The sequence below is a fragment of the Sceloporus undulatus genome, chromosome 4 (assembly GCF_019175285.1).
Source record: "Sceloporus undulatus isolate JIND9_A2432 ecotype Alabama chromosome 4, SceUnd_v1.1, whole genome shotgun sequence".
Classification (NCBI taxonomy): Eukaryota; Metazoa; Chordata; class Lepidosauria; order Squamata; family Phrynosomatidae; genus Sceloporus; species Sceloporus undulatus.
The window spans coordinates 89,758,507-89,784,062 of NC_056525.1; the positions used below are offsets into that span (position 1 = coordinate 89,758,507).

Consider the following 25,556-nt stretch of genomic DNA (forward strand, 5'->3'; position numbering starts at 1 on the left):
ATTATTATTATTATTATTATTATTATTATTATTATTATTATTATTATTATGTTCTTTGGTTTTGCCAGATACATAGCCTTCTCTGACAGAGCACCCTGGGTGCCACAACAAACTGCACATCCCAGGATCCCATAGCAAATTGAACCATGGCAGTTAAAGCGGTATCAAACTGCACAATTTCTGCATGCAGATGCAGCCTCAGTGTGGAATATCAGTACTAGGCAAAGGGCTTGTAGATTAACACTTTAGAGATTAACTGCAGGAAAGAAGCTGAGGCTACAGTTTTTCTCTCAAAAAGTGCAACAAGGTGCAAGAAGGAACTGAGAACAGCGGTCACCATGCTGGGATAAATGTGATTTCTGATTGGATGAGCCCAAAAGGAACAAAGAAGGCCTGTGTCGATTGGTTGATAATTGTATGCCAACATACCAAACTGTATTCACTGCAGGGAGGAAAACCTTCTGTTGCTAGGTAACATCTTATAAACAGAGCATCTCCCAGGCCTTGCAGTTTGCCTTTCTGCTCTAGCTTTCCTCTGGATGGGGACGCTGTATATAGATAAGCAGTGGCTCAAGGTTGACCTCTCTGCTCTTCTTCACATAGCAGTACCTAAGAGCCTAGAGATGCTGAGGGTTTCTCATCCTCTCTTTCAGGATTGAATTGCGAAGGTAATATATTCTGTTTACTAGTATTTGCCTTGCACAGAGTGACCAGATGCCCTCATCGCAAAGGAGGATAAGGCACAGTAAAATGTAAAGCGTTCAAGGAAAAAAATGAAGGGCGTTCCACAATAAAAGCTAAAAACTGCTAGAAAGATAAATTCCTGCTTCTCAGTCACGCTCCAGATGGAGGACATTTGGGAATTCCTCCTGGACAGAAGATTAAAATGGAGGATGTATCCTGGAAAAGGAGGACGTCTGGTCATCCTGACCTTGCACGTCCCTAAGTGAGTTGGGTTTACCAGTTTGAAGAAAATAACTTTTATAACCTTTTTTAATTTTTATTTTTTAGGAGAAATTGTAAAGATTTTCTGCTGGTTAAAACATCCAAGTACTGCACCCCTATATAACTACAAGAACAAGATTCCTGCAAATATGATGCACACAAGAGCTTACTTGCTGTTGGAAAAAGAGTTTCTAGAGTATGAAGAAGCCAACATCTTTGTGAGTATAGTTGGATTCCACCCATTTTGTTTATATTGGACAAGATTGCCAATTGTTATCCTATTTCTTATTAATAAATACAATAGAGCAATTTCTTTCTTTCTCTCCCCCCCCCCCCTTGTCCCATAAATCTAGAATGACTGGAACAAGCCCTGGCTGGATAGAGAGCTTTTATTTAAAGTTTTCAAGTAAACAAGGGTAGATGAAAAGCATTAGCTTTCTTAAATGATTTAAATTAAACAAATGATTCCCCACCCTCTTTCCACCCCTGAGGGAAAGAAACCAATTTGCTACTCAAGTTTGCCAGGAACTAGTCTGCTATCACCTCAAAACTGCACTATTAATATTTAGGATCATGTGTTAAATGGCAGCAGCCCTTCCTTCTTTCCATATCTTACAATAAGATTTTGTTGTTGAAAGCCTTCAAGTCATTTCCGACTGATGATGATCCTAAGGTGAACCAGTGGGTTTACATGGGCGAGCCAGGATTCAAACTCTGTTCTTCAGACCCATCATCCAGTACTCAAATCACTACCCCATGCTGGATCTACAATAAGGTTGCCATATTTTAAACCCTCGTAATAGTCAGAGACCTTGCAAATATGGATTGTAAGGTTCTTCAGCTTAGCAATGCCATTTTGCATGCCCCACATCCATCGAAAGGCTGGTCTTGATGCAAAAGAATAAATGGGCACAATACAATGTCAGAAATAGCAATATGTAAAAAACAGTGGGAGAACCAGCTTCCCAGCACACTCTGTCACTGAATTTAAAGAAAATAATGTGGAGATTAGAGACAGATACAAGTGAGTTACAATTCACTAGGAAGTTCTGACCTATCAATCACCAGATGTCTAAAATGGGATGATGGGCTATTATCACACATGGGTGAAGGCCCTGGATTGGGAGATGGATTGTAAAGTTCCAGACAGGTATAATGAGATGTCTCATTCTTACCACCACCAAAAACAGATTTGGCAGTTGCGGCTCCCAATTTAATGGCCAGTGGAGACCACAGGAGTGACAGAGAAGTGTCCAGGTAGATTCCTATGGCTGAACACACAATGGGATATCTTGGGGAGGGGGTCCTCCAGAGGTTCTGGCAGATGATGTTGATGTTCAGGCAGCTATGGGAATATAGCTTGGCACTCCTCTGCTGCTTTTCCACTCTCTGCCAGCAGTCTGGGGGAGGACTGCAGCACTAAAGAGTGGGTTTACATGGTTTGAACCTGGCTTGTTCTATTATGATCCTCTTGGTCACTAAAACTGTAATTAAATAGAACAAGCCAGGTTCAAACCAAGGATTCAGAACTAGGCTAATGCCAGCTAACTGTTTTTTCCCCTCCACAAAACAGTTCCCAAAGTTCAGACTCTTATAAATAACTATGGTTTAACATCTAATGTGTAACAATCTCCTGCAACCTATGAAAGAGGAGATGATTTCCCTCAAGGGGAGAAGATACCCATTAAGGAGATGATTTCCATCAAGGGGAGAGGATTCCCATTAAGGCTGAATCAGGCCATTGTATTATAAAGTATATTAGTCAAGCTATTGTTTTTCTCCATCCTTAGGGCATTTCTCTTAATCCTGTGGAAAACAACTTGATGGAATGGGTAGCTGAAATAGGAGGACTGAAGGATTCCCTGTGGGAAGGTAACTATCCTGTATCCCAGCCCTTTGTAGTACAGTGTGATATTATACTGCCAAAACAAGTATGGATACCAATGTGAAGTCGAAGGCTTTCATGGCCAGCATCGATAGTTTTTTGTGGGTTCTTCAGGCTATGTGGCCATGTTCTAGAAGAGTTTATTCCTGATGTTTTGCCAGCATCTGTGGCTGGCATCTTCAGAGAATGCTTGCCTAGAAAGGAGTCAGGAATAAACCCTTCTAGAAGATGACCATATAGCCTGAAAAACCCACAAAAAAACTAACTATGGATATGATATTTTAATTTTGCATTATTGCTTTTTATATAGCCTTTCCCCAAAATAATTACAGTCTATGTTGTCATGCTTTATCTTACCTTTATCAGGAGCAACAAAATGTGCACAACATTGTGACCAAGGAGGGCTCTGGGTTTCTTCACAATAGATTACAAAAAGCAATAAGGTGGAGAGAGTAGAGTGGATGGAAACGTAACTTAATACTAAAGTCAAATGGACTAGAGAATCCTGTTCTTTTACACCCAGAACTATTGGCATAAACAGACACCTGAAACCTGTGGTCCAAAGTAGGATGAGCATTATCCACAATGGCAGAATAGCCCCTATCCCAGACCACAGGCCACCATTGCAAACAAACACATTGAGGCCCACATTTTTGAAAACATACAAGCCAGTTGTTACTCAGGTATGTCTCCAACGTAGAGTAAAACATGCACAGTAAGTACCTTGGTAACAAAAGTAAAAAGAGCATAGCAGCTTTCAAATTAGTAAATCCAATAGAAAAATTAAATTGAGTTATTTCTTCAATCACCTTATGAGATAATGAAAGAATTACATTAACTTACTTAGTAAGTACAATGTGCCCTTCACATTTGCTGAGGTTAGGGGTGAAGGACCCCATGAAAGTGGAAAAACCACAAATAAAACCTTTAATTTTACCTGGGAGAACACCTCTCTAGGCATCTCTAGTTTTTCCAGTGCAACTCTGTGGTCAACATCTGGTAGCAGCTGACCATAAAATCACACTGAAGAACTTACAAATGTCTAGAGATATGAAAGTAATAAAAATACATACATTTCAATAGCTTTATCATTTTGTTCAAAACTCCAAACTTATTAAATGCCCAAACTCACTGAAGGCTTAAATAAAAAACAGAATGGGAAGGGTGAGAAGAGAGAAAAGAAAATAAGGAAGAGGTTTGATGAAAATCTTTTATTTAATCATTCAAGAGCCTATCACTTTCTGTGTAATACACTTAATGCTTGAAAAGGAGCTCACTCCAAATAATGTTACATAATAGTTGTTTATTATATAATAATATACAGTGAAAACCACTCTATGACATTATCAATAGAGGATAAAATGTTCCTGAAGAGAGTCACAAGTTACTCCTCCAAACACTTGCTTTTCATACAGGCCTAAAAAGCCTGACATTCTGAGGTGGTAAGTCCAGGGCCAGTCTGGAGTATTATACTGAACAGCTGGCCCCAGACTGGCCCCAATGGCACCCACATGCACTTGGTCAAACCCAGTGCGGCAGTGCAGCATTGTTTACACAGGCCAGCCATGCTGACACCACATTGGCACAACTGGCCCACCCCCAGAGCCATCTCCACATTCCTTAACTACAGGAGCTCTGTGCTTAGGCCTCCTGGTGTGCTAGCACTTCTCCAGAGGGTAGGATCACCAGTTCAATTAATGAACGGAGGGGTAGAGGGACTCCCCCTGATCACATGGTGAGAACACCTCTGAAGAAGCACTGCTGCACTATGAGGCCTCGGTCCATGGAGTTTCTGCAGGTAAGAGATGTGGTGTCAGTGGCTTCAGGGTCAGGCCATCCCCTTTTCCTATGTTGCTCAGCACAAGGAACGGATATGGTGTGGTGCCTAGTGTGCTTGCCAGCCCAAATTGGGCCTGATTCAGACACCACAAAACCCCATGTCATTCTGAGACAGGAGACAAACTTTCCTGCTTTCCTGACTGTGGCAATGAAAGATACAGCCACTCTAATGAAGTCTAATGACCTAGGTTACTAAATTATGGTGGGATACAGACCTGCAGTTTGTAGCATGGTGGCGGCAGCAAAAGGGTTAGGGAGCACGCACCATTTACACGCTCCCTAACCCTAGTACATACTAGGCTAACCCTAGTACGTACTGGATGCAGAAAATGGTGGCACCCTGTACATACGGGTGCCGCCATTTTGACGTGATGGACGCCTAGCGTCTGCACGTCCTGGTGCCTTTGTGACACCACAAGTGCACCATTGGCTCATTGAGGTGTCACAAAGGCACCACAAAAAGAACCCGCTTTTTGTGGGTTCTTTTTGCTCTGTGATGGAGCCGCGGGATTTGTGCGCTGCGGCTCCCTGGCGGAGCATTTGGGCATTCTGTATCCCGCCAGAGTTATCATTTTTAGTGTTAATTGAAAATTCACTAGAAAAATCTAGTGAATTCGAATCACTGGCTGAGAGCCACACAGTTAAACTGGGTCCATTTGTTCTGAAAAGTTAGTAGTACAATGTGACCAAGCAGACTATCAGATGAGTCCCAATAGTTACTCTTCTAGCCATGACATCTTCATATTGCAACATTTGATGAAATAGTGGGAGGCATCTAAGAACAAAAGCAGCACTTTTTTCCTTACTATATTCTATTTTCTTTATGTTTCTGTATAACAATGTTGTATGGAGATAACACTTTTAATTCAATTCAATTAAAATAGCTGTCCTGTGCTTCAGTCTATAGGTACACCTCAGTTAACAAGTTCCTGGGCATTATTTCTTTAGCAGAAAATTTGACAGTAGAGGCAAAAATAACATTGAAAGCATAAGGATAGATTCCTACACCACAAAAATGGCATAATAGTTAGACATGTTTCAGCAAATGTTTTTCTCAAAATGGGAGCTGCCACCAGAATTCCTTACTGAGAATGAACAGCAAAACAGAGAAAAGGAGAAAAGAGCTAAGCTTGCCTCATTGGCTATCCCCACACACATGTTGAAAAAGTCCAAATCTGTAAGTCTGGCCGCCAAAGGGGAAATCATAAGAAAAGTAGAGGCTAGTGAAATAAAAAATCATCCTATTATTGTTTGTGTGGTATGAAACACCACATCAATTAAGCATTTTTGTAAATAAGCAAAAACAGTTTGAACCTTCTGGAACCCATTTGAAAGCTTCTTCTAAAATGCATCCAAGGATGACTTTTTCTTTCACTAGCCTCTACTTTTCTTAAGCATCTATATTCTCACATATTATATATGTTATACATATTTTGCTCTCTGTTAGGAGCTGAACTCCAACTATCGCTACGGTACAATGAAAACTACAACAACATTCCCCCACGAGTTAATTTCAACACCATCCCATTCCATCCCAATGGTAAGGATATTATTGATCATATTGCTTTCCAATAGTGGTTGAACAGCCACAAAAGTCAACCTCAAAAGCTCCTGTATTTCAGAGAGTACTTCAGACTGTGCTTCAGCAATTGAAAGTAATTTAATAATTGCAGCCTTTTGTCAGTAGTAGTGAAGGTCTATCCCCTGCACTGACTTGTTACATTTTCCCAAGGAGCTCAAAACAGTATTTTAGCCTCACCTAGTGAGATTGTCTAGGTTAAGAAAGTTTGACTTGCCAACAAAGTGCCTGGGTGAGCCATTCAAAGCCAGCTCTAGCCATTGCATCTCTACTGGCTTTCTAAACTAATCTATTTGGTAGCTGACCATGCCATGTTTTAAAGTCTTCTGAACATGTATACCAAGATGGATTGAATATTCAAGAGACATTTTTGGAATGAAAATTTTCTTTGTTAAAAACTTTGTTTACTGAGGTACTGTAGGTCTCTCATGTAAGCAAAGAGGCAGCATGCTCTCCTTTCACTCTTTGTGATCCTCCTTCATTTCCTACTTATTTAAGATGAATAATAATAATATTAATAATAATTTGTTTTATTTATATACCGCTATTCCAAAGATCATAGCGGTGAACAGCAAGTAAGCTAATTAGCAAGTAAGCTAATTTGCCCCCAACAGTCTGGGTACTCATTTTAGCGACCTTGGAAGGATGCCAGCCTGAGTCGAGCTTGGGCCCTTTTCCTGGTCTTGAACTCGCAACCTTGTGGTTTTGAGTGAATGGCTGCAGTACAGGCATTTAACCACTGTGCCACCAGGGCTCCTTTCATGAAATTTGATTTATGTTTACCAAGAGCAGTTCCTTTTCAGTAGTCCCGCCACAGAGAGCTCTGTCCAACAAAGCTGCCTGCTCTGAGACTCTAGATTAAAACTTGACTTTAAGGAGGCCATTGTAATATTAAGTCTGTTTTCATTTTGTTTTGTGTATGGATTTCATACTCTTTTGATTATTTATTAGCTTTTGCTAATATTATATATATATATATATATATATATATATATATTCTGCATTTCCCCCAAAATGGGACTGAAGGTGATATAAAACTGTTAAGTTATTCTGTTTCTGCTTTTGTGATTATTTTGCTTTTTCAATTGTAATTTCTTCAATGTTTCTACATTTGTGGGTGGCTGCATTGAATTCTCTATTATACAACAGGATATACTTTTTTAAAAACTATAAATAATCTTTCATATTGCTACACATTTATTTCACTGTTCACTGTACAGAATATAATTGGTTCCAGCTTTGCCAAAATAATAGTTATACATAGTTTGAAGCATTTGATTACCATGTAAGTGTGCAAATCTCAAATTGTGATATTTTTTTCCCCTTTTTCTTCTCCATCCAAGTGGATCCACAATCTGGGAGACCTTGTGTGGATTTTCTAGATGATCTTACCAAGTGGAACCCAAAATTTACAATAACTAGTATACTACTTAGTATCCAGGTAAAGAAAGTACAAACCATAATTATCTACTATTTCTGTTGTCAATGAGAGAATTAAAATTAGTATTGCATTTTGAAGAATCCTAACAGCTGCTTAAGTGAATGCAAGGAACATAGTCCAGTGGAATTTTATTTCTTTCAACATTTGTCCTTCCTCTGTTACATATTGCAACTTCTCTGCATTTCAAATACATACAGTTTGACAGTTTGGGTTGAGAGGAAAGAAATAGATGTTGCTTTGAATGCATTATGGCACCAGTTGAAGTTTCTAGCAGCTAAATTGTGAGGTGGGATGCTTCAGCAAATAACCCATAAACACTTGCATTTTTTGAATAGAAAAACAGACCTCAAGATTTATTGGTTACAGCTGTGAAAGGTTTGACCCAGAAGAGATCAGATCCAGACACTGGCCAACATAGCTTTTGTTCGATGAATCACACACAGTCTGAATGCTGGTAACCTCTGGAGTAACAGCAGGTGTGATGCCATTTGAGTATAAACCTCAGTGTGGATCATTCATCACCTGGATGTGAAGCTGGACATGACTTGTGCTGCTTTCACACTGAAAGCCTTGTAATGGAATCCTCATTGGGTATAATAGGCATGCAGGCCTCATCACAAAATCTGGATCTCATCCAACTGAGTGGTCAGCAAAAGCTACACTTTTCTGCACCCTGCCATCCTGTAGTGAAAACTTTGCCTTCCACCATTGAAGGCCACCCCTGGGAAATGACTGCAGTCCCACAGTTTCCCTCCATCGCATGGAGCCTGCCAAAACGATGCAGTACTCTGGGAAGGAGACACACGTCAGTGCAGCCAGCATGGCACCAGGCCATTGGCTTTCCCTCCCTGTCATGGACTCCAAAATGGCTTCCCTAGTGAGTCTGGGTCTGTCTTTTTCATACAGTCTTTCTTTGGCTTTATCTTTCAACTACGCTTTGAAATATGCAGCTTCTTTCCTTAGAGTTCATTTTGTTTGTGTGTTTATTGTGCTTCTTACTAGCCTGCTCTGATACAATTTCAACAAGATTGTTGTTATAGTTAGTAAAATATAATGAGATGCAGTCTATCTGTAAAAGCACTAGCAGTAATAACCATGTTTACTTTGGATATTATGTGTGTGGGATCACTTCAGACACTGCTAATGGCAAGGTGACTGACAAGCTTTTTCAGATGACATAGTGATGATGTTTAGGATCCGCCACTATTTCACCACTGTTCTGCACAGACTGCATAACTTTGCAGGAGATGATGGTGGATAGTGAAAAAAAAGCTGACTAGCTTTCTGTCACTATACTTTGTGTGTTGTCATTAACTTCAACTCATGGTAACCCTACGAATGAGGGACCTCCAAGTCACCCTATCATCAACAGTCTTGCTCGGATCTTGCAGACTCAGGGCTGTGTCTTCCTTGATTGAGTCTATCCATCTGGATTGCGGTATTCCTCCTTTTCCTACTGTGTTATACTTTGCCAACCATTATTGACTTTTATAGTGAGTCATGATATGTCTCATGATATGTCCAAAGTTTAACAGTCTTGCTTTAGTCATCTTGCCTTCTAAGGAGAGTTCAGGCTTGATTTGCCCTAGGACCCATTGATTTGTCTTCATAGCAGTCTACAGCATCTGTAGAACACCTCTCCAGCACATTTCCATTGAGTTGATTTTCTTCCTATCAGCTTTCTTCACTCTGCAGCTTTCACAGCCCTACATAGAAATTGGAAATATGATGGCATGGAAAATCCTAATTTTAGTATTCAATGTTATATCTTGACACTTCAGGATCTTATCTAGTTCCTTCGTAGTTGCCCTTCCAAGTCCTAGTCTTCTAATTTATTAACAGCAGTCTCCATTCTGATTAATGACTGGCCGAAGGTATGGAAAACCTTAAACTATTTCAATGACTTAATTGTCTACTTTAACGTTATCTAAATCAACTGTTGGCATTATTGTTTTCTTAATATACAAATGTAAGCCTGCCTTTGCACTTGCTTCAGTAATCCTTTGACATCTTGGTTATTTTTTGCTAGTAATATGATATCATATGTGTTTCTTAAATTGTTGATGTTCCTTCCTCCAGTTAAATTGTTGGTGTTCCTTCCACCATGACATAAATACCTGAATTTCCAGTTCTGGGATACCCAGCTGAATGCTGTCAGATGGATGAATCCTAACCAAAAAAGAAAAGGGAAAAAGCTGTTGGTGATCACCTTCCTTGTTTCCATTAGGCAGGACGCAAGGGCTAAGAGACACAATGGAGTTCAGAACTATTGCTATATTGCTAAGAATCCTTGTTCTTCCATTGGAATATTAAGCATTCAAGAATCCTCATGTATATGCTATATGTGCTAGGAGCAAGCGTTAATCTTATCTGGTCAGACCTTCATCATTCACTACATCACATGATTTGGGATGTAAGCTCTCTGTGAATGGATGTAATAGCTGAGAAGGAATAAATTGATCTGGGTCCTTCATTCTATCTCCTGTCCCTTATCTGTGCTTGGCCATGGCATCCTGTAGGAAAGTGCCCATTGAGGAAGACAGAGTAGAAAGAAAAGAGATATAGTCTGATTACTCTTTTTTTAATCAACATGCAAGCATAGAGCAGGATTTATGCCCAGTATCTCCACAAGCATGTCTAAAGAAACCTTTGAATTGTGTTTATGCATGCATAAAACCAATTTACATTCTGGTTGAATCTGATGATGAATAAAACTTTACAAACTGGTATGTGCATGTGTCTTTACACAGGTTTTGCTGTCTAATCCGGTCTTGGATAATGCGGTGAATTTGGAGGCAGCTATCATGCTGGAGAACAATTATCCCCTGTATAGACAAAGAGTTATACAGTGTGTCGAAGCTAGCCAGAACCTAGGAGGTAATAAACCTCTATGCTTTATGCTATTAGTCATAAATATATTCTTTGAGCACCACAGGGAGTTTTAGAAGAAACCATTTAAATAGCTTTTTAAAAAACTTGTACTTTACACATAGCAGTAAATTTTAATTAGTGTGATTGGCAGTGTAACTTGAGTATGGATTCTATAGGCGGATCTGTGATCTCACAAAGCACATTTGCCAGACAATGCTCAGAGGTGATGCAAAGATCATGAGACAAGAGTAACTCTGATGTTTGAGAAGATTACACCAATGATTCCTTCAGATGCCATATTTATCATAACATCACACATACTTAGAAGTATGTGCACACCAGTGCATGGGCTCAAACCACAACCAAAGTACTCGATATTGTGGTTTGAGCCTAAATACATATTGACCACAATTTTGCCATTGTATTTGGATGTGATCTGCATCTTCCATACAATTTAATTTCATCTAAAGAAATCAGAAATATGTCTGAAGTATACTCAATGGAAACATGGATGGTTCTGGAAATTTTCCACTAATTATGAGCCTTCCAAATTTATGTGACCATTCCTTTTTTAGATAATATTGTATATGTTACTTGCCTGATTTATTGGTTGTGTTCATCATGGGTTCTATAAAGGATCAACAAATCAGACTTTTGACTATCTTTTAAGCTCCTATTGCTGCTCTTTACAAACACTTGCTTCTATCGCAAGCAGAAACTTTAGATACTCTATTTTAAAAGCAACTTCTCTTTTATAGATATTGCTGAAAAATTAGAAATATATCCTCCACCAATCAAGTTTCTACCTCCCCCTGAAGAAAACGTGGAGCGTGCCCAAGTCAGGTAATAAATTTGGGCCACAAGAACCCAAATATATTTTTAAAGAGAAACTTTGGTAAAAATTCCCAGGTTGGCAAGCAATAAAATGACAAAAAGGCCAAAGACATAAAGCCATTATAAGATAAAATGGCAAAGGCAGCATTAAAACAAAACCATAGATTTTTAACAGAATGGGCATACACCATAATAAATATCACTTACTCTCTATAACAGGGAGAGTAGGGGACCACATTAACCCTCCAAGAGATCCAAACATTTTTTTAAAATTGACACCAGTTTGCCTCCAAAGCCCTGCAGGAGACATGGAATCATGTTTTGAGGCCTTCCTGGATTCCTAAAGGGCATTTTGAGGCATTAAAAAATTAGCAAAATTTCATTTTGACCACCTGGGGCAGATTTTGTGGAAATGCCCTCTACACCACTTACAGATCATTTTGGAGCATTTCAGAGCATTTTTTTAAACCTCTGGGGCACTGTGGACAGCACAAAAATAGCCATGGGGGTTGTATGCAGCCTGTGGGCCAGCCACACTTTAACCACTCCTCCTGTATGCTATATATTGAGATACCAGACAAATAAAAAGTTATTTGCTTAGCACCAAAGTGACATCGACTTATGCAGCAAGCATCCCATAGCTTTGAGGACTATGAGTAAAAACCTCTCACTCTTTCGCCAATGTTCTCCTAATGTTAGATGGCAGGGATATGGAGGAAGGAATCTAATACAACACTGATGAGACATAAGGTCAATATCAACCTGTTTAGGGCTTTATAGATAATCCAGGATTTTGTATTGTTCCTCAAAATGGATCTGCAGCTCATGTGGTTGTTCAGAACTGGAAATTATAATTCATGTAGCTAGTCCCAATTAGCAACCATTTTGTACTATTTGGTGTGTCCAGGAAGTCAAATAAATGAAGAAGTTCAGTAAATCATACATTCCAGCTGCTATAACATACCTATATAGGTAAAGGAAACCTCCTCCTTTTTAAAAAGCAGGCTATGGGTGCATCTGCACTGTAGAAATAATACACTTTGACACCACTCTAACTGCACAGCCCCATTCTACAGAGTCCTGGGATTTGTAGTTTTGTGGGGCACCAGCATGGTTTCACAGGGGAGGCTAAAAACCTTGTAGCGTGGGATTCTGGGAGCTAAAGTCCAAATCCCTTTTGGGATCGCTGTGCTATTGCTAGAAGGGAGGGCTGAAGCAGGACACACACACACACACACACACACACACACACACACACACAGAGGGGGGGCATGGGGACTCAGACCAGGAGGCAAGCATTTATTCACTCCCCCCCCCTCTCTCTGCCCTTGCATCAGCTTGTTTGTTTTAAAAGCTCTGGCTATGAAAAGGAGCTTTATAAGCAATATTACGGTATTGCCCCATATTGTCCTGCAGCACTGGATACTTGCCCCAAAGAACCATGGGAAATCTGGCAATAAACACAAAACCAGGGAGAATCCCATGAATAAACTGCTTTCATACTACAGCAATTGCACAAAAAAGCAAATTCATGAATGAAGCGGAAATGAATTCATATTTCCCTGAAAATGCCTGTTCGCTGGTTCATGTCACTTTCTTCTTGGATTCTATGCGGTTTGCACACAACATCGTGTGAAAGCCATTTGCGCCTAATACACTGGATAATCATGGGTTCTTACCCATTTAAAGTTCCAATTTTCCCCATGTGATAAACTCTGAAAGATCCCATCCTTTTTCTCATCAATTGCATAGCACAGGAAGAGGCATAAATAAGCCCTTGCCAATTAAAAAAAATGTGATTGCCACATTTTCTCCATGTGGTCTCTCCCATGGATGAAAGCATGTCCCGATACAGCAGTATGAAGCAGCCCCAAATGTTGCAGCATTACAAATAAATAAATCCAACACAATTCTGGGAAAGGTTTATGTCTTCATCATCTTTATTCACCATTGGTACATAGAGAAAGGAATCAAAGCATTCTTATTTACATGGAATGAATTCATTGTTCTTTTGAGAACAGGAAATCAGCCATGAGGGAGGCTAGAGAGTGTAAACACCAGAAATACACCTCTCTGGCTATTGTACTGAAACATAGGGAATGCAAGGTCTCCGTCTGCACATTACTTGTTGGAGCCTTGGGTGTCTGGGATAAACCAAATGAACCTGTGCTGAGAGTTGTAGTGTAGGAAAACGCTATGCCAAATGTATGTGCAAACTAATGATATCAGATAGCATCAGATAGTCCCAAAATGGTGCAATTTAGCTTGAGCCATTGCAAGTATGAAGAGTAAGGGGCTGTATAGACAGCCCCTAAGGGACAATGTGATGCTGCCCCTTTCCTAGCCGGATTGGGGCCGTAGCAACCGCAAGCTGCAGCCCTGAACTGGCCTTTCCACAGAGCAAAAAGGAGCCGCAAAAAGCAGCTCCGTTTTGTGGCATGGAAAAGGCGCCATAGCCACTAGCGCTTCAGCTTTTTGGTGCTCCTTTGGCATAGCGCATGTGCCAAGGGAGTGCTGCAATGCTTCCTGCCATGTAGTGGGGTGTGTGGCATCATGGCGACATAGGGGCAGAGTCGGAGCTCATGGCATGTGATCATCACGCTCCTACTCCATCCCGATGCCAACGTTTATCGCCAGTCTGTACAACCTCTTAGTTACTATTCCTGTAGAGAAGGGGCCATGATAAGGTTGGAAATAATCTCTTTATATTCAAAATTATCTATAATTTATGTATGGTATGCAACTGTTTAGATACACTAGTGATTATTTATTGTGATCTAGTAGTAAAATATATTTGGGGGCTTTTTTTGTTTGATCTTTTTTCTTTTATAATATGTTTTAGCAATTTAATCTATTCCAGGAACCAGATTTATTTTATATATATTATTTATACATTACTCTAATATATCACTTTGCAATTGCATTCTTTGGATTGGATATGTATTATTTATTCTTCCTGTGTTAAATTGTATTAGTAAATATTCTCTAATAAATGGATTAAGTGTTGTTTCTTTTCTGTAGCAAGCCACAGTAACTCCTTATAGTATAATTATTTTATAAAGGGAAACAGCTTATTTTTTTTAAAGTAACTGATCCATGGAAGGGAATTTGGGAGAGATCTGGCTTTTACAGACTGAAAATAAGAAGGTAGGGCTCTAGTTTCTTTAAATTCCTCCTGTTTGCCTTCGTTTGTGTGGAAGGTGAGTAGTGAGTCATATAGCCCTTGAAACCTCTGGGTTTTTTATTCATTTTGCTTTGTGAAACATTCTGTAGGGAAATCTGTGTCAAATAACTAATTGTATAATCCTCCCTGAAAACTCATCCTTTGTTCCAAATGTATGTTTTCAGAAAGATTAAAGCCATATCATATGAAGATTATTATTTGACATGGTTTAAACTTGCCACATCAAAGGCAGTTGAAAATTTTAAAACCCCAGGTAAGCTGATGCTTTGGTTTAGCAAAATTAAACATAGCAAGCCTGATTCTGATCTTGTGCTAGGTTTGAATAAGTGCAAGGGCTCATTCTCATGACCTCCCAGTATGATAGCTGCAATTTTAAGTCAAGCCATACAGACTCCCAGGAGTGCTATCCTACACTGAGGAAGTTTTTGAACAAAAGAGCACACATGATTCTTTGGCATTTTGGTAAGTCCCATTTAAAAATATTACAAGAATGTGGCTTTTGGATTTTTGTTATGGAGTAACACAGTTATCTTCTACTTTATTTTATTTTTACAAGGTTTTGTTTCTAATTTATATATCTCATGCACTCCGATCATGGATGTTCTTCATCCAGTACAAACTCCTGGCAGCCAACAAAAGGGCTGGTACAGGTATATATGGTGGAATAACTAAGTGGAAGTCTGTACAAATTAACTACAAATCACAGTGGCTGCAAGCTAAGAGTGGTGTGAAGTTGGTCTCTGGCCTTCTTTCATTTTGGTGTGAGGAAAAAAAAAATACAAGGCTGTATTCCTGTTGGGGCACTACACTGATGTGAGAGCCATTGCACAAGTGATTTCAATTTCCAAGACTACATATGTATATGTAGTCCCAGTGTAGCAAAGCATTCCACAAGCACATACACAGCCCTCTTCCTCCCTTCTGATTTATAGGGTGGGAAGTACAATCCTACAGCACCCATTATACCGTCAGGATCATGGTGGTGAGAACCAGCGTGATTATACAGACATACATTTACATTGTTAAAAGTGTGTAGGATTTTAATCTAAACTATATTTTCAGTTACTTCTACTGTCACTTAGTGCATTGCCATACCCGGAATCTTAGAGCTACTCAAAAAAACTGAAAGAAACAAAACGTCCTTTGGATTGTATGGATAATAAAATTATCCTAGCATACACTAAATTACACTAGTGATACAGAGTTTTATTACATAGGCGGGTTATAGACCGCCGCTTTGAGGCAGTCTCCCGCCGGCGCCATTTGCTCCGTGAGGGAGCCGCAGCAGCCACACCGCGCGGCTCCCGCGCGGAGCAAAAAAGAAGCTCCATTTTGGATCTTCTTTTTGCAGCGCCTCTATGACGTCGCGAGGCGCCTGGGGCGGACTCGCGATGTCATAAACGCCGCGCGACGTCCAGACACACAGCGTCCGATACGTAAAGATGGCGGTGCCCGTATGAACAGGGCGCCGCCATCTTGTACGTATTCTATATGTACTAGGGTTAGGGGGGTGCGGAAGCACCGCCCCTTCCTAACCCTAGTACGTATAGAATACGTACTAAATGGCGGTGTGTAACTCGCCTATATTTGTTACATTATGTATATATGGAGCATGTGCTGAATGTATTCTTTAAGTCAAAAGCCTTAACGAAGTTTGATGCAAAGTTTCCTTAAGAAAAAATTTATTTTCATTATAAGGACTATAGTCATGGCTGAACTCCTCACTTAGGCTCGTTCCGCATGGGCCAAAAGTACGTGCGCAGCACGTACTAGGGTTAGAAAGGGGTTCCTTTCCGGACGCCCCCAACCTTAGTATGTGCCGAGCACGTACAAAATGGCGGCGCCCATTCTACATGGGCACCGCCATCTTGACATAGCGGACACTTAGTGTCCGCATGTTGCAGTGCGGTAATGATGCTGCAAGTGCGCCATTGGCGCCTTGCGGCGTCATTACCACACCGCAAAAAGAAGCCACTTTTTGCGGCTTCTTTTTGCTGCACGGAGGAGTCGCACGGTTTGGCTGCTGAGGCTCCTCCGCACAGCAAATGAGGGCACTTTACAGACCGCCCTTTTGGGTTGTCTGGAAAGCGCCTAAGGCCCCACATGACTCCTGAGATCTTCCACACTCAAAGCATGTGCTCTACTAATGAACTATGACTTCCTCCAAAGCTTATGCAAAGCTAACAGTAAAGCAACCACAGATATAACATGTGAAACAATTACACCTATATCTGCTGTGATAATATATAAGAAATGTGAATGAGAGGTTTTTTGTTTTAAAATACATAGTGTGAAGTTAATCTTGGGGGGAATTGTATGTGAATGGAATTCAGACCTGTTTAAAATTAGCCAGACATCAATTCTATCTTAAGATGCAAAATAGTTCATGTTATATACTGCTAACTATTCACAATGAGAAAATTATGCCTGCAGAATGGTCACATTTGCCCTGTGATTAAAAGCATTCTAATGCAGTACTGATAAATTCCCTATCTTTTGTGTGTGTGTGTGTGTACCTTTTCTTTAAACAGGAGAGATAATCTTGCAGAATATCAAAAGTCAAATGTAGATGGTTAGATATCTGAAGTGGCATCTGTTACTATACATCTTATAATTCAATATTTAATATCTAGGACTATGTATTTATTTAAACAATTTACTATTTAAAATTATTAAAACAATATTCAAAGCAGTATACATAATATAGAAAAAATGCATTAGTGATAAAACTAAAAAGCAGTAAATACAATAAGATCTTCTAAAACTTAAAATGGACACAAACAATTTGAGTACTGATTTTAAAGGAACAGCAAGAAAATAATGATGCACAGAAGCTACTAAATAATAATTTTTAAAAGCCTCCACCAAAAAATAGATTATTTCAACTGACATGCTAAATAATAAAAGGAATGACCTTCCTTTACTTGCCAAGCAAGGACATTCCTTTAGTAAGGACTAAGCAATGAGATGTTCCTTTGCCTGATTGCCAACTGCCTAATCTCCACTGACAGAAGCACTCAAACCAGGGCTCTTGAAGGGCCCTTGAATTATTTTTTGTATTACATTTATTTTTTATCAGTGTCTATGGTTTTCATGCAGCCCATTGGAGGTTTTTTTTTTAAAAAAAAATCCTTCATCTTTTATGCTATGTGAAAAGGTATAAGCAGTTTACCGACTTGTTGTTCTAATAGTTAACATGTTCTTTATTTTAAAAAAATTATTTGCACTTATGCTTCTAGTGTTTGACGACCCAGACTTCATAGGAAACCACTATGAATGGACGGCAATGAATGTGGGCAAAGGAGAATGGGATGCAAATATGTAAGTATATTACGAACATTTGAAACACACTTCTAGGAGCTCAGCAAGCATAATAGTGTATTGAATGTCTTACTATTGTAATCATAAAGTTAAAATAGCATTAAGCTGAAGTTCTAAATACCTAAACCACAAGATAAATCACACAGAATTTTGTAGAGCATAGCAAACTGTCAGTCCTAGGATTTCCTGTTTTCTAATCATTATTATTTTATAGCCATATCTTTCCCAATTAAGGTCTGTCAGAGACAGGGATTCCCCAAAGTTTATAATTACCTTATTCAAAATACAAATTCATTTCACCGCAAAGTCTTTTCTGACTCAGGCCCAGTACAGACTGCCCCAAAAGGATTGGCTAGCGGTGGCCTGTTTGCCTGCAGAGGGATGCCACAGCAGCCAAACTGCCCGGCGTCCCTCCACCCCAAAAGGAACCTGGAAAAAATGAGTTCTTTTTAGGACTGCGCATTCATGTCACGAATGCGCCATTGTGATGTAAGCAATGTGCAGTGACATCTATATGCTGTGTGTCGCTTATGTCATCATGGCAGCGCCCGTGTGGATGGGATGCTGCCATGATACCACTGCCGTGACGTGCTAGGGCTTGGGAATGTACCGTGCGTTCCTGAACCCTAATATCGACTTCTTTGGGCCCATCTGTCCTGGGCCTCAGAATGTAAAAAGAGATCAGGCATATATGTTAAGCTACTCATCAACATTTTGTCTATTTTTTGTTGCAATCTTGAACACTAAATAGAGTTCAGGAAGAGCAAAAGAAATAGACCAACGAATGATTGTTAAAGCCCAGAGAACAACGAATGTGAGGATCAAAAAGATCCTCACCTTCAGGAACAAGGCAGCTCTGCTATTTCTGAACTTGTCTGACCAAGTTCAAGGAAGCTTCCCAAATGAGCAAAATTTTGGCCAGATGCCTTTATGTATTCTCTGGATGTCTCCCGTCTACTTTTACCCCATTTGGACTGTAAAAGGAATCAGGGAAATTCTCAATTTTGAGAAGCAGTAAAGAACTCACTGAAATGGTGGTATTTTTTTTTTATATAAAGGTGAATGTTAAAAGAAAATTAGAAAATCATTTCAGTTTACCCCCTAGTACTTGAGACAGTCTCCTTGATTTTTCTTGGGAATGTGTAGTTTCTAGTCTTATCTAGATGTAAAACCCTCTGTTTTCCTGGGTGTGTTTGCTTACATTTGAAGCTGGGGCGGGGGGGGGGGGGGGTTGAATTTCCAGGTGGTTTTCAGTCTTGGCTGGTTCAGAGAAGTGCAGTTCCCATGGGGCATGTGATAAGGCTTCTCAGTGCATATGCATAAACATTTCAAGCAAAGAGATAACCTTTCTGGAAAAAAGCAATCATTTTCCAAGAATTCCAGCAAGGCAGCTTATAATTATTGAGGTGATTCTGAGATGAGGCACTTTCCTATCTTTATTCTTCGAGGAACATCTTGATAACCATTATCTTGGGCACACACCTTTCTTCATAATTCCAAACAGGGCATACACCTCTTTCCATCTGCCTTAGACATGTCACAAAAATATTCAATAATGATGTGTTGGAATTGAATTCTTGTACATGGTAATTACAAACTACAGTGAGCCCTTGGTATCTGCTGTGGTTTAGTTCCAAGACCTACCATGGATACTAAAATCCATGGATGTTCAAGTCGCATTAAGTACAATGGACAGTAAAATGGTGATCCTTGTATAAAATGGTAAAATCAAGGTATGCTTTTTGGTGTGTGTGTGTGTGTGTATATATATTTGAATATTTTCAAGCTGTGGATGCTTGAATTTGTGTATAAAGCATCCATGGATATGGAGGGCCAACTGTTCATGAGGTGCCCTGATTGTGGAAAGGTTTCCAAAGTACATCTCATGCTAATATTGAAGTCCTGGTGCTGAGTTGTTCTATTTACTCAGGACATTTTTATTTAGGCTGTTTGTGTTATTGTATTGGCAGCTTTTCAGTTGCTTCATAAATTGTAAGTTATAGTTTTATATTTTATATTTATATGATTTTTAGTCATACTTGCTGTATATACAGTGCTATCTGTAATAGCAAAGAGCAGTTTATGAATTCTGGTAACATATAAATTAATAATAAATCAATCATGATTGAGACTCATTTTCACATGTTCCCACTTCCTCTCCCTTCACTGGAGAAGAGAGCTTCAGAGTTTTCACTCCCAATTTTAGTTATTCACAATTGCTTGTTGTCCAGACTCAGAACTGTGGCTAACACTATAATTAGTTTCAACAGATCAGATTCAAAAACCACAATTTGAAGTTGGCTTCTTTGAAACTGATCATAGATAGTGTCAACCGCAATCCGTTATGCCAGCAAACCACATTTCATTAAAACTGAAAGCTCCCAGAGGCTGCATCCGCACTGCAGAAATAATCCAGTTTGACACCACTTTAACTGCCATGGTTCAATGCTGTGGATATCTGAGATTTGTAGTTTGTTGCGGCACCAAAGGTCTCTGGCAGAGAAGCCTAAACAAAACTACATTTCACAGAATTCCATAGCATTGAGCATGGGCAGTTAAACTATGTCAAAGTGGATTCTTTCTGCAGTGCAAATAAACCCTAAATGTTTCTAAAGTCCTGCTTCCACACATTCTTGGGGGTTAAGGGGAAGCTTGTTGGACATGAGCCTGAGTCTCATTTGGCCATGTTCATGGTAGCACATGTCATTAAAACTATGATTTTTTTAGTGTAAGGTACAAACATGAGCAGTTTGTTTATACTTACTGAGGAAATGAGGCAACTTAAATACACAACAGAAAATTGGGTACTTCTTTTAGCTAGTTCTTTGTTGTGATTACTCTATTTTTTCCAGCTTATGTAGCCAATAATTCTTTTATCCTGTCTTTTTCTAAATTTGAATATTATATGTATATAAAGAGGATTATTTCTAGGGATGTGAAGGGAGTTGTTTTCATCATGGTCATTTATTTTTGAGGCCTCCTCTGAGAACAGAAATATTCTGTCTTCTGCACCTCTGACCTCGGAATTATTATGAAGTCTGAACGTTGTGCAATATGGATTATAGTCTCGTGGAATCTATTTTGTACGGCTCATGCTGTGTATTTCATTTTTTAAACAAATATTCTTTAAAAAGATTGCAACTAACTATTTCATACATATACTTACATGTGTTTTTGGGAGAGGCACCTCATCTGATAGTTTTGATAAAGCAACAAGCTCTTAGAAATCCTAACAAGATTTAATTTGGGGTTCAGACTGAAAGAAAGCAAACCATGGACTCAATTAGTTTATTTTTCTTTCTGAAGAAACTCCTATATCATAGGGTTAATTTTTCTTTGACACAACTTGTTTTATTTCCCTTAACAGAAGTTCTTTGTTTTATGTATTTGATAATTGCTTCATTATGTAGTACCACAGCATCCTCTGTGACCCAAGACAACATTCCAAAAAACTAGGAAAGTCCTTTTTTGACCCATATGTCTGTGCGCACACAGACACACACACACACACAAGAACAAGCTGGTGCTGTTTGAGAAAGAAGCCCTTGCGGTGAATCAGAGCAGCTTTTTCATATTAATTTCTTAGGAGCATAAAAGGAAATTGCTATGAATTTTCCATCATTGCCCCCAATTTTACTTTGTCTGATTGCAAGAGTCGCCATTCACTGCCATCTGGTGGTAGAACACCTAGATGTGTTTCAAATTGTTCTTTGGACCGGTTGCTTGGTTTGAACAGCAAAGGCTTGCTTATTGTATGTGAAAGGATGAGGGCTGCAGCAATGCATGATGTGGCTTTGCTTGCTACCTGCAGGGCCAAACTTGCCATGCATCCGAGCAAAGTGATCTGCTTTAGGTGGCATGCTGGGAGAGGGGAGATAGTTGAAAGCAGGGATAAGTCTCTGAGTGGGGCAACAACACTTTTAAAAAAAGTAGGTTGTAGCAAGCAGGTGTCATTTGTGTTCTGCTTTAAGAACAAAATGCCTTCAGGCAGCACTTTTGTCCAAGCACTTGTTAGCATCAGTATAGAATGGCACAGATATGTTTCACTATGCTGAGAAGTCCTAATTCAGATCTGTCTTGCAAGCCAACTCTGAACAGGGTGAAACAGTCAAATACATTTCTAATATCAGTATATTGAAAGTATTAATTTTTAAAGTACCAGGCATTAGTATGTTGATTATTAACTGTATAATATGTGAGATATATTAGAAAATTATATTTTTAAAATCCACTGGCAATTAATATTGCTGCTTCACATGTCAAAATGGTAATGTGGATTTTCCCAAAGACAAATTTATGTATGTGGTACTGAATCTGAATGGATTTGAATAATCCATCTGGTGTTTCCCCTATGGCAGACAATACATGTTCCAACATTTACGGTTTCTCTTTTAACATGTAGATTTGGGTAGAAATAAAAGAACAGCCTGACAGTCATAATTTCAGCTATATACTAGATATAATTTTATCACAGTGATTAAAGCTAAATGCATAAAACATTTTAAAATAGATTGCAAGGCTATTTCCTTTTATGTAGCCTTTGTTCCTATAAACTGTGTTGCAAAAGTGAACCACTAATTTTGTGGCTGCCACATCAAACTCCTCCTGTACCAGCTTGAACCAAGTAAATAACTGGTTTTCTGGAAGTTCTACCAGACAGTGAGCTGAGCATTCCCATAGCGGACTTCCCATAGTCATAGAAGGTGAAGGAAAGATGGCAAGGCTATACCATTCAGATTACCCAGTTGTTGTAGCCTACAGAATGCTGTTCCTCAGTACAGTTATAATTGGCATGGGAGATGTTTTAAGTTGTTGACTGTTCATTAAACTGTTATCTGTTTTTGCACTGGAAGGCAATGCATGTTGCTGAACTAGTCTCTGTTGGTGCATGTCTGTAAGTGCCTGATGTTTGTGAAGTTCTTCTGAACTCTGGCAGAAACTGTATTATTTGAAGATAAAAAGCTTTCAGCCAGTCACTAACTCTCACTTGTCTCTTTAAAAGCTACATATTTCTGGCATTGTCTCTTTCGTTTCCTGGACCTAATAAAGAATATTATGCACCAAAATGCTATATCATGATTCCACTTACATACAGACAGTTACTGACTGATACTAAACATTTGTTATTTCTGGATTATCTCCTACAACATCTGGATAATATCACTGGAACACCAGCATATTGTCATGTGTTTTGACATGCTACAGGTTTATCAATTAATGTTCCTCCTCATTAGTGTTTCTGGAAGATTGAGTACATCCTACAACAAAAGCCTGAATTTTAAATAAGGAGACATCATGTATATAGAAACTAATTCTTTGTTTCAGCCTCTTCATCACAAGATGACATCAAAATCCTGGGATAAAGCTATAGAGATGGGTTTATTTTTCATAGCCTGCCACTGAGTTGCATGGGACTAAGAAAACTCCAGTTGTTGGGAACACTGGAAGAAAGGGGTCAGAGTAACCTGTCTGAACATTGTAGTTTCTAATATTTGTAAAAGAGAGCATAATTTCTCCATTGCTTCCTGACTCTGGGTAGACCAAGGGGGTGCATGTGAGATTGTATGTTTTCATATAGATCCATTAGAAACATAAACACCATGCAGTAACACCTCATGAGTTACTGGTGTTAATTTTGTTTCAGTTTTATAAAATTGTATCATCTTTTCCATTTTAAAACATTAGTGCAGATGTGAATACAGTACTTCATTTCAAACTGTAAAAATGGAAATAAACGTCGGTTTTGGAATGTAAGCTAAAACAATTTCAACAGCAGCTTTTTCTCTAGCTTTGAACATCTTCCTTTTTCTTTTTTCCCACTTTCTTAGTGATTATAACATTTTCCAATGTGCTGGCAAAGGTCTTAAAACTATCAGAATTGACCCTTGTTAATTTGTGTGTACCAGGCAATGTAGCATGAAAATATTTATACCAGACAGAAGTTTCAAATTACAATGGGAGAGTGCATATGATTGATGATAGATATGAGCTGATTAAAATGTGTGTTGGGGAAAGAATTTCTGATTCTGTGAAACAGTATGAGACAGAATTGGGAGATTTTAGCAATGTATAAGTATTCATGGCTAAGAAAACCCTATGAAATTCATAGGATTGCCATAAATTGACAGGTGATTTGAAGACACATGGACAAACATTGATCACAGAAGACCTTTAGTGTGTGGTACATAAGGAAGGCACACTGCAATTCTTTTAGTTATCTGAATCATTTATGCCCCCATGTGGCTTAAAGAAGAATAACCAAATTAAATGTACATTTAACTGAAAATACATTTCAGCTGTAATGGGAAGAGGGTATTGTAAATCAAGAGTTTGTACAGAATTTTTGGGGTGGTGGGGGAGATCATAGGGTGTCCCATTGTCCCCAGACCACTGAGCTGGCTTTCCTCCCAGTTAAGTTTTGCCCAGAAGGCGAAAACTGGGATTGCGTACCAGTCCAACTCAAACCACTGTTCAAGTTGGCCAATCCATATATTCTCTCCTCTTTCAATTATGCAACCAAATCATGGTTGCAAAATAATTCTGTGTGTAAAATTTGTAACTGTTATTTATCTATAGTCATCTGTTTTACAGTGTCAGTGGCACCACTAATTACACAAGACTTAATCATTTCTGTAAACCTTTGCCATGTCTGTATTTTTAAAAGCTTATAGAAAATGTTTTGGGTCTATATAGACAAGACCTGATACACAATTACTAAAGTGGTTATGTGTCCCATTTAAAGGAAAAACAAATTCCATGCTAACCCTTCCCTGCCACACCATCATCCTTGCAATGTTTCTTGAAGTGTTTCCCTCTCTCTAGCATTGGAGAGTTCCTAATCATTTCTCCTAATGAAAAGCATGCACAGACTTCAAGAACGGGGTCAGCTAAATATTTATTATTGATCTGAATTAGCCCAGTTACTTCAGTATTATATGCTGAAATACCTTTGTTCCTGGTGAGAGTTAACTGTATTCCATTACAGTGCCCTAATATTAAACTTTTTTCATGTTGATGAGATCAACTGAAAATTACAGAGATCTCTTTATTTCTAATGTTACAGTAAATAACGCCTCCTTTCCCCCCTAGATATGTAAGACAGTTTTCATTTTAGAATCATAGAGTCATTCTTGGGCCTGGGGTTATATTTTGCTTTGTTTTCCCATTTCAGACATCAACTTATTGTGTTTGGAGTTATTGAAAGATTTAAGAAACAGAAACTGATAGAAACCCGGACAGTCAGCCATCATGTCCCAAATCCAACTCCAGGTAAGACAAGAACATTTGTGAACCTTATAGTATGTAACAAAGGTATCTCTGGTGCTTTACAGAGCGCCCAAAAAGGGCGCTCTGTCGGCGCCGCTTGTTGCTGTCTCCGGGAACTGCAGCGGACAAACCGTGTGATTCCCAGACGCAGCAAAAAGATGCCCCAAAAAGCGGCTTCTTTTTGCGCAGCAGAAATGGTGCCCCAAAGCGCCAATGGCACACTGGCAGCATCATTTCTGCTGCACGATGTGTGGAAGCTAGGTAGAAGCCTGTGTAGAACGGGCGCTGCCATTTTGTACGGGCCGAGTGTGTACTAGAGTTAGGGGCGTCCAGAAAGGATGCCCCTTTCTAACCCTAGTACATGCACGGCACATACTTTTTGCCCATGCGG

General features: G+C 39.2%; 1 protein-coding gene across 2 annotated transcripts in view; it reads left to right on the plus strand.

Annotated features, from left to right (window-relative positions):
• The first annotated feature begins 502 nt into the window (after positions 1–502).
• The window catches only part of UBE2U (ubiquitin conjugating enzyme E2 U), a 31,405-nt gene continuing 6,351 nt past the window's right edge, over positions 503–25,556 (plus strand). For both annotated transcript variants that reach the window (XM_042461318.1, XM_042461319.1), the window contains exons 1-10: positions 503–668; positions 1,012–1,163; positions 2,736–2,817; positions 6,117–6,209; positions 7,592–7,689; positions 10,440–10,566; positions 11,319–11,403; positions 14,743–14,831; positions 17,818–17,899; positions 25,071–25,168. In XM_042461318.1, the coding sequence (XP_042317252.1) occupies positions 1,095–1,163; positions 2,736–2,817; positions 6,117–6,209; positions 7,592–7,689; positions 10,440–10,566; positions 11,319–11,403; positions 14,743–14,831; positions 17,818–17,899; positions 25,071–25,168 (823 nt within the window). In that variant the 5' untranslated portion in view covers positions 503–668; positions 1,012–1,094. The remainder of the gene's footprint in view (positions 669–1,011; positions 1,164–2,735; positions 2,818–6,116; positions 6,210–7,591; positions 7,690–10,439; positions 10,567–11,318; positions 11,404–14,742; positions 14,832–17,817; positions 17,900–25,070; positions 25,169–25,556) is intronic.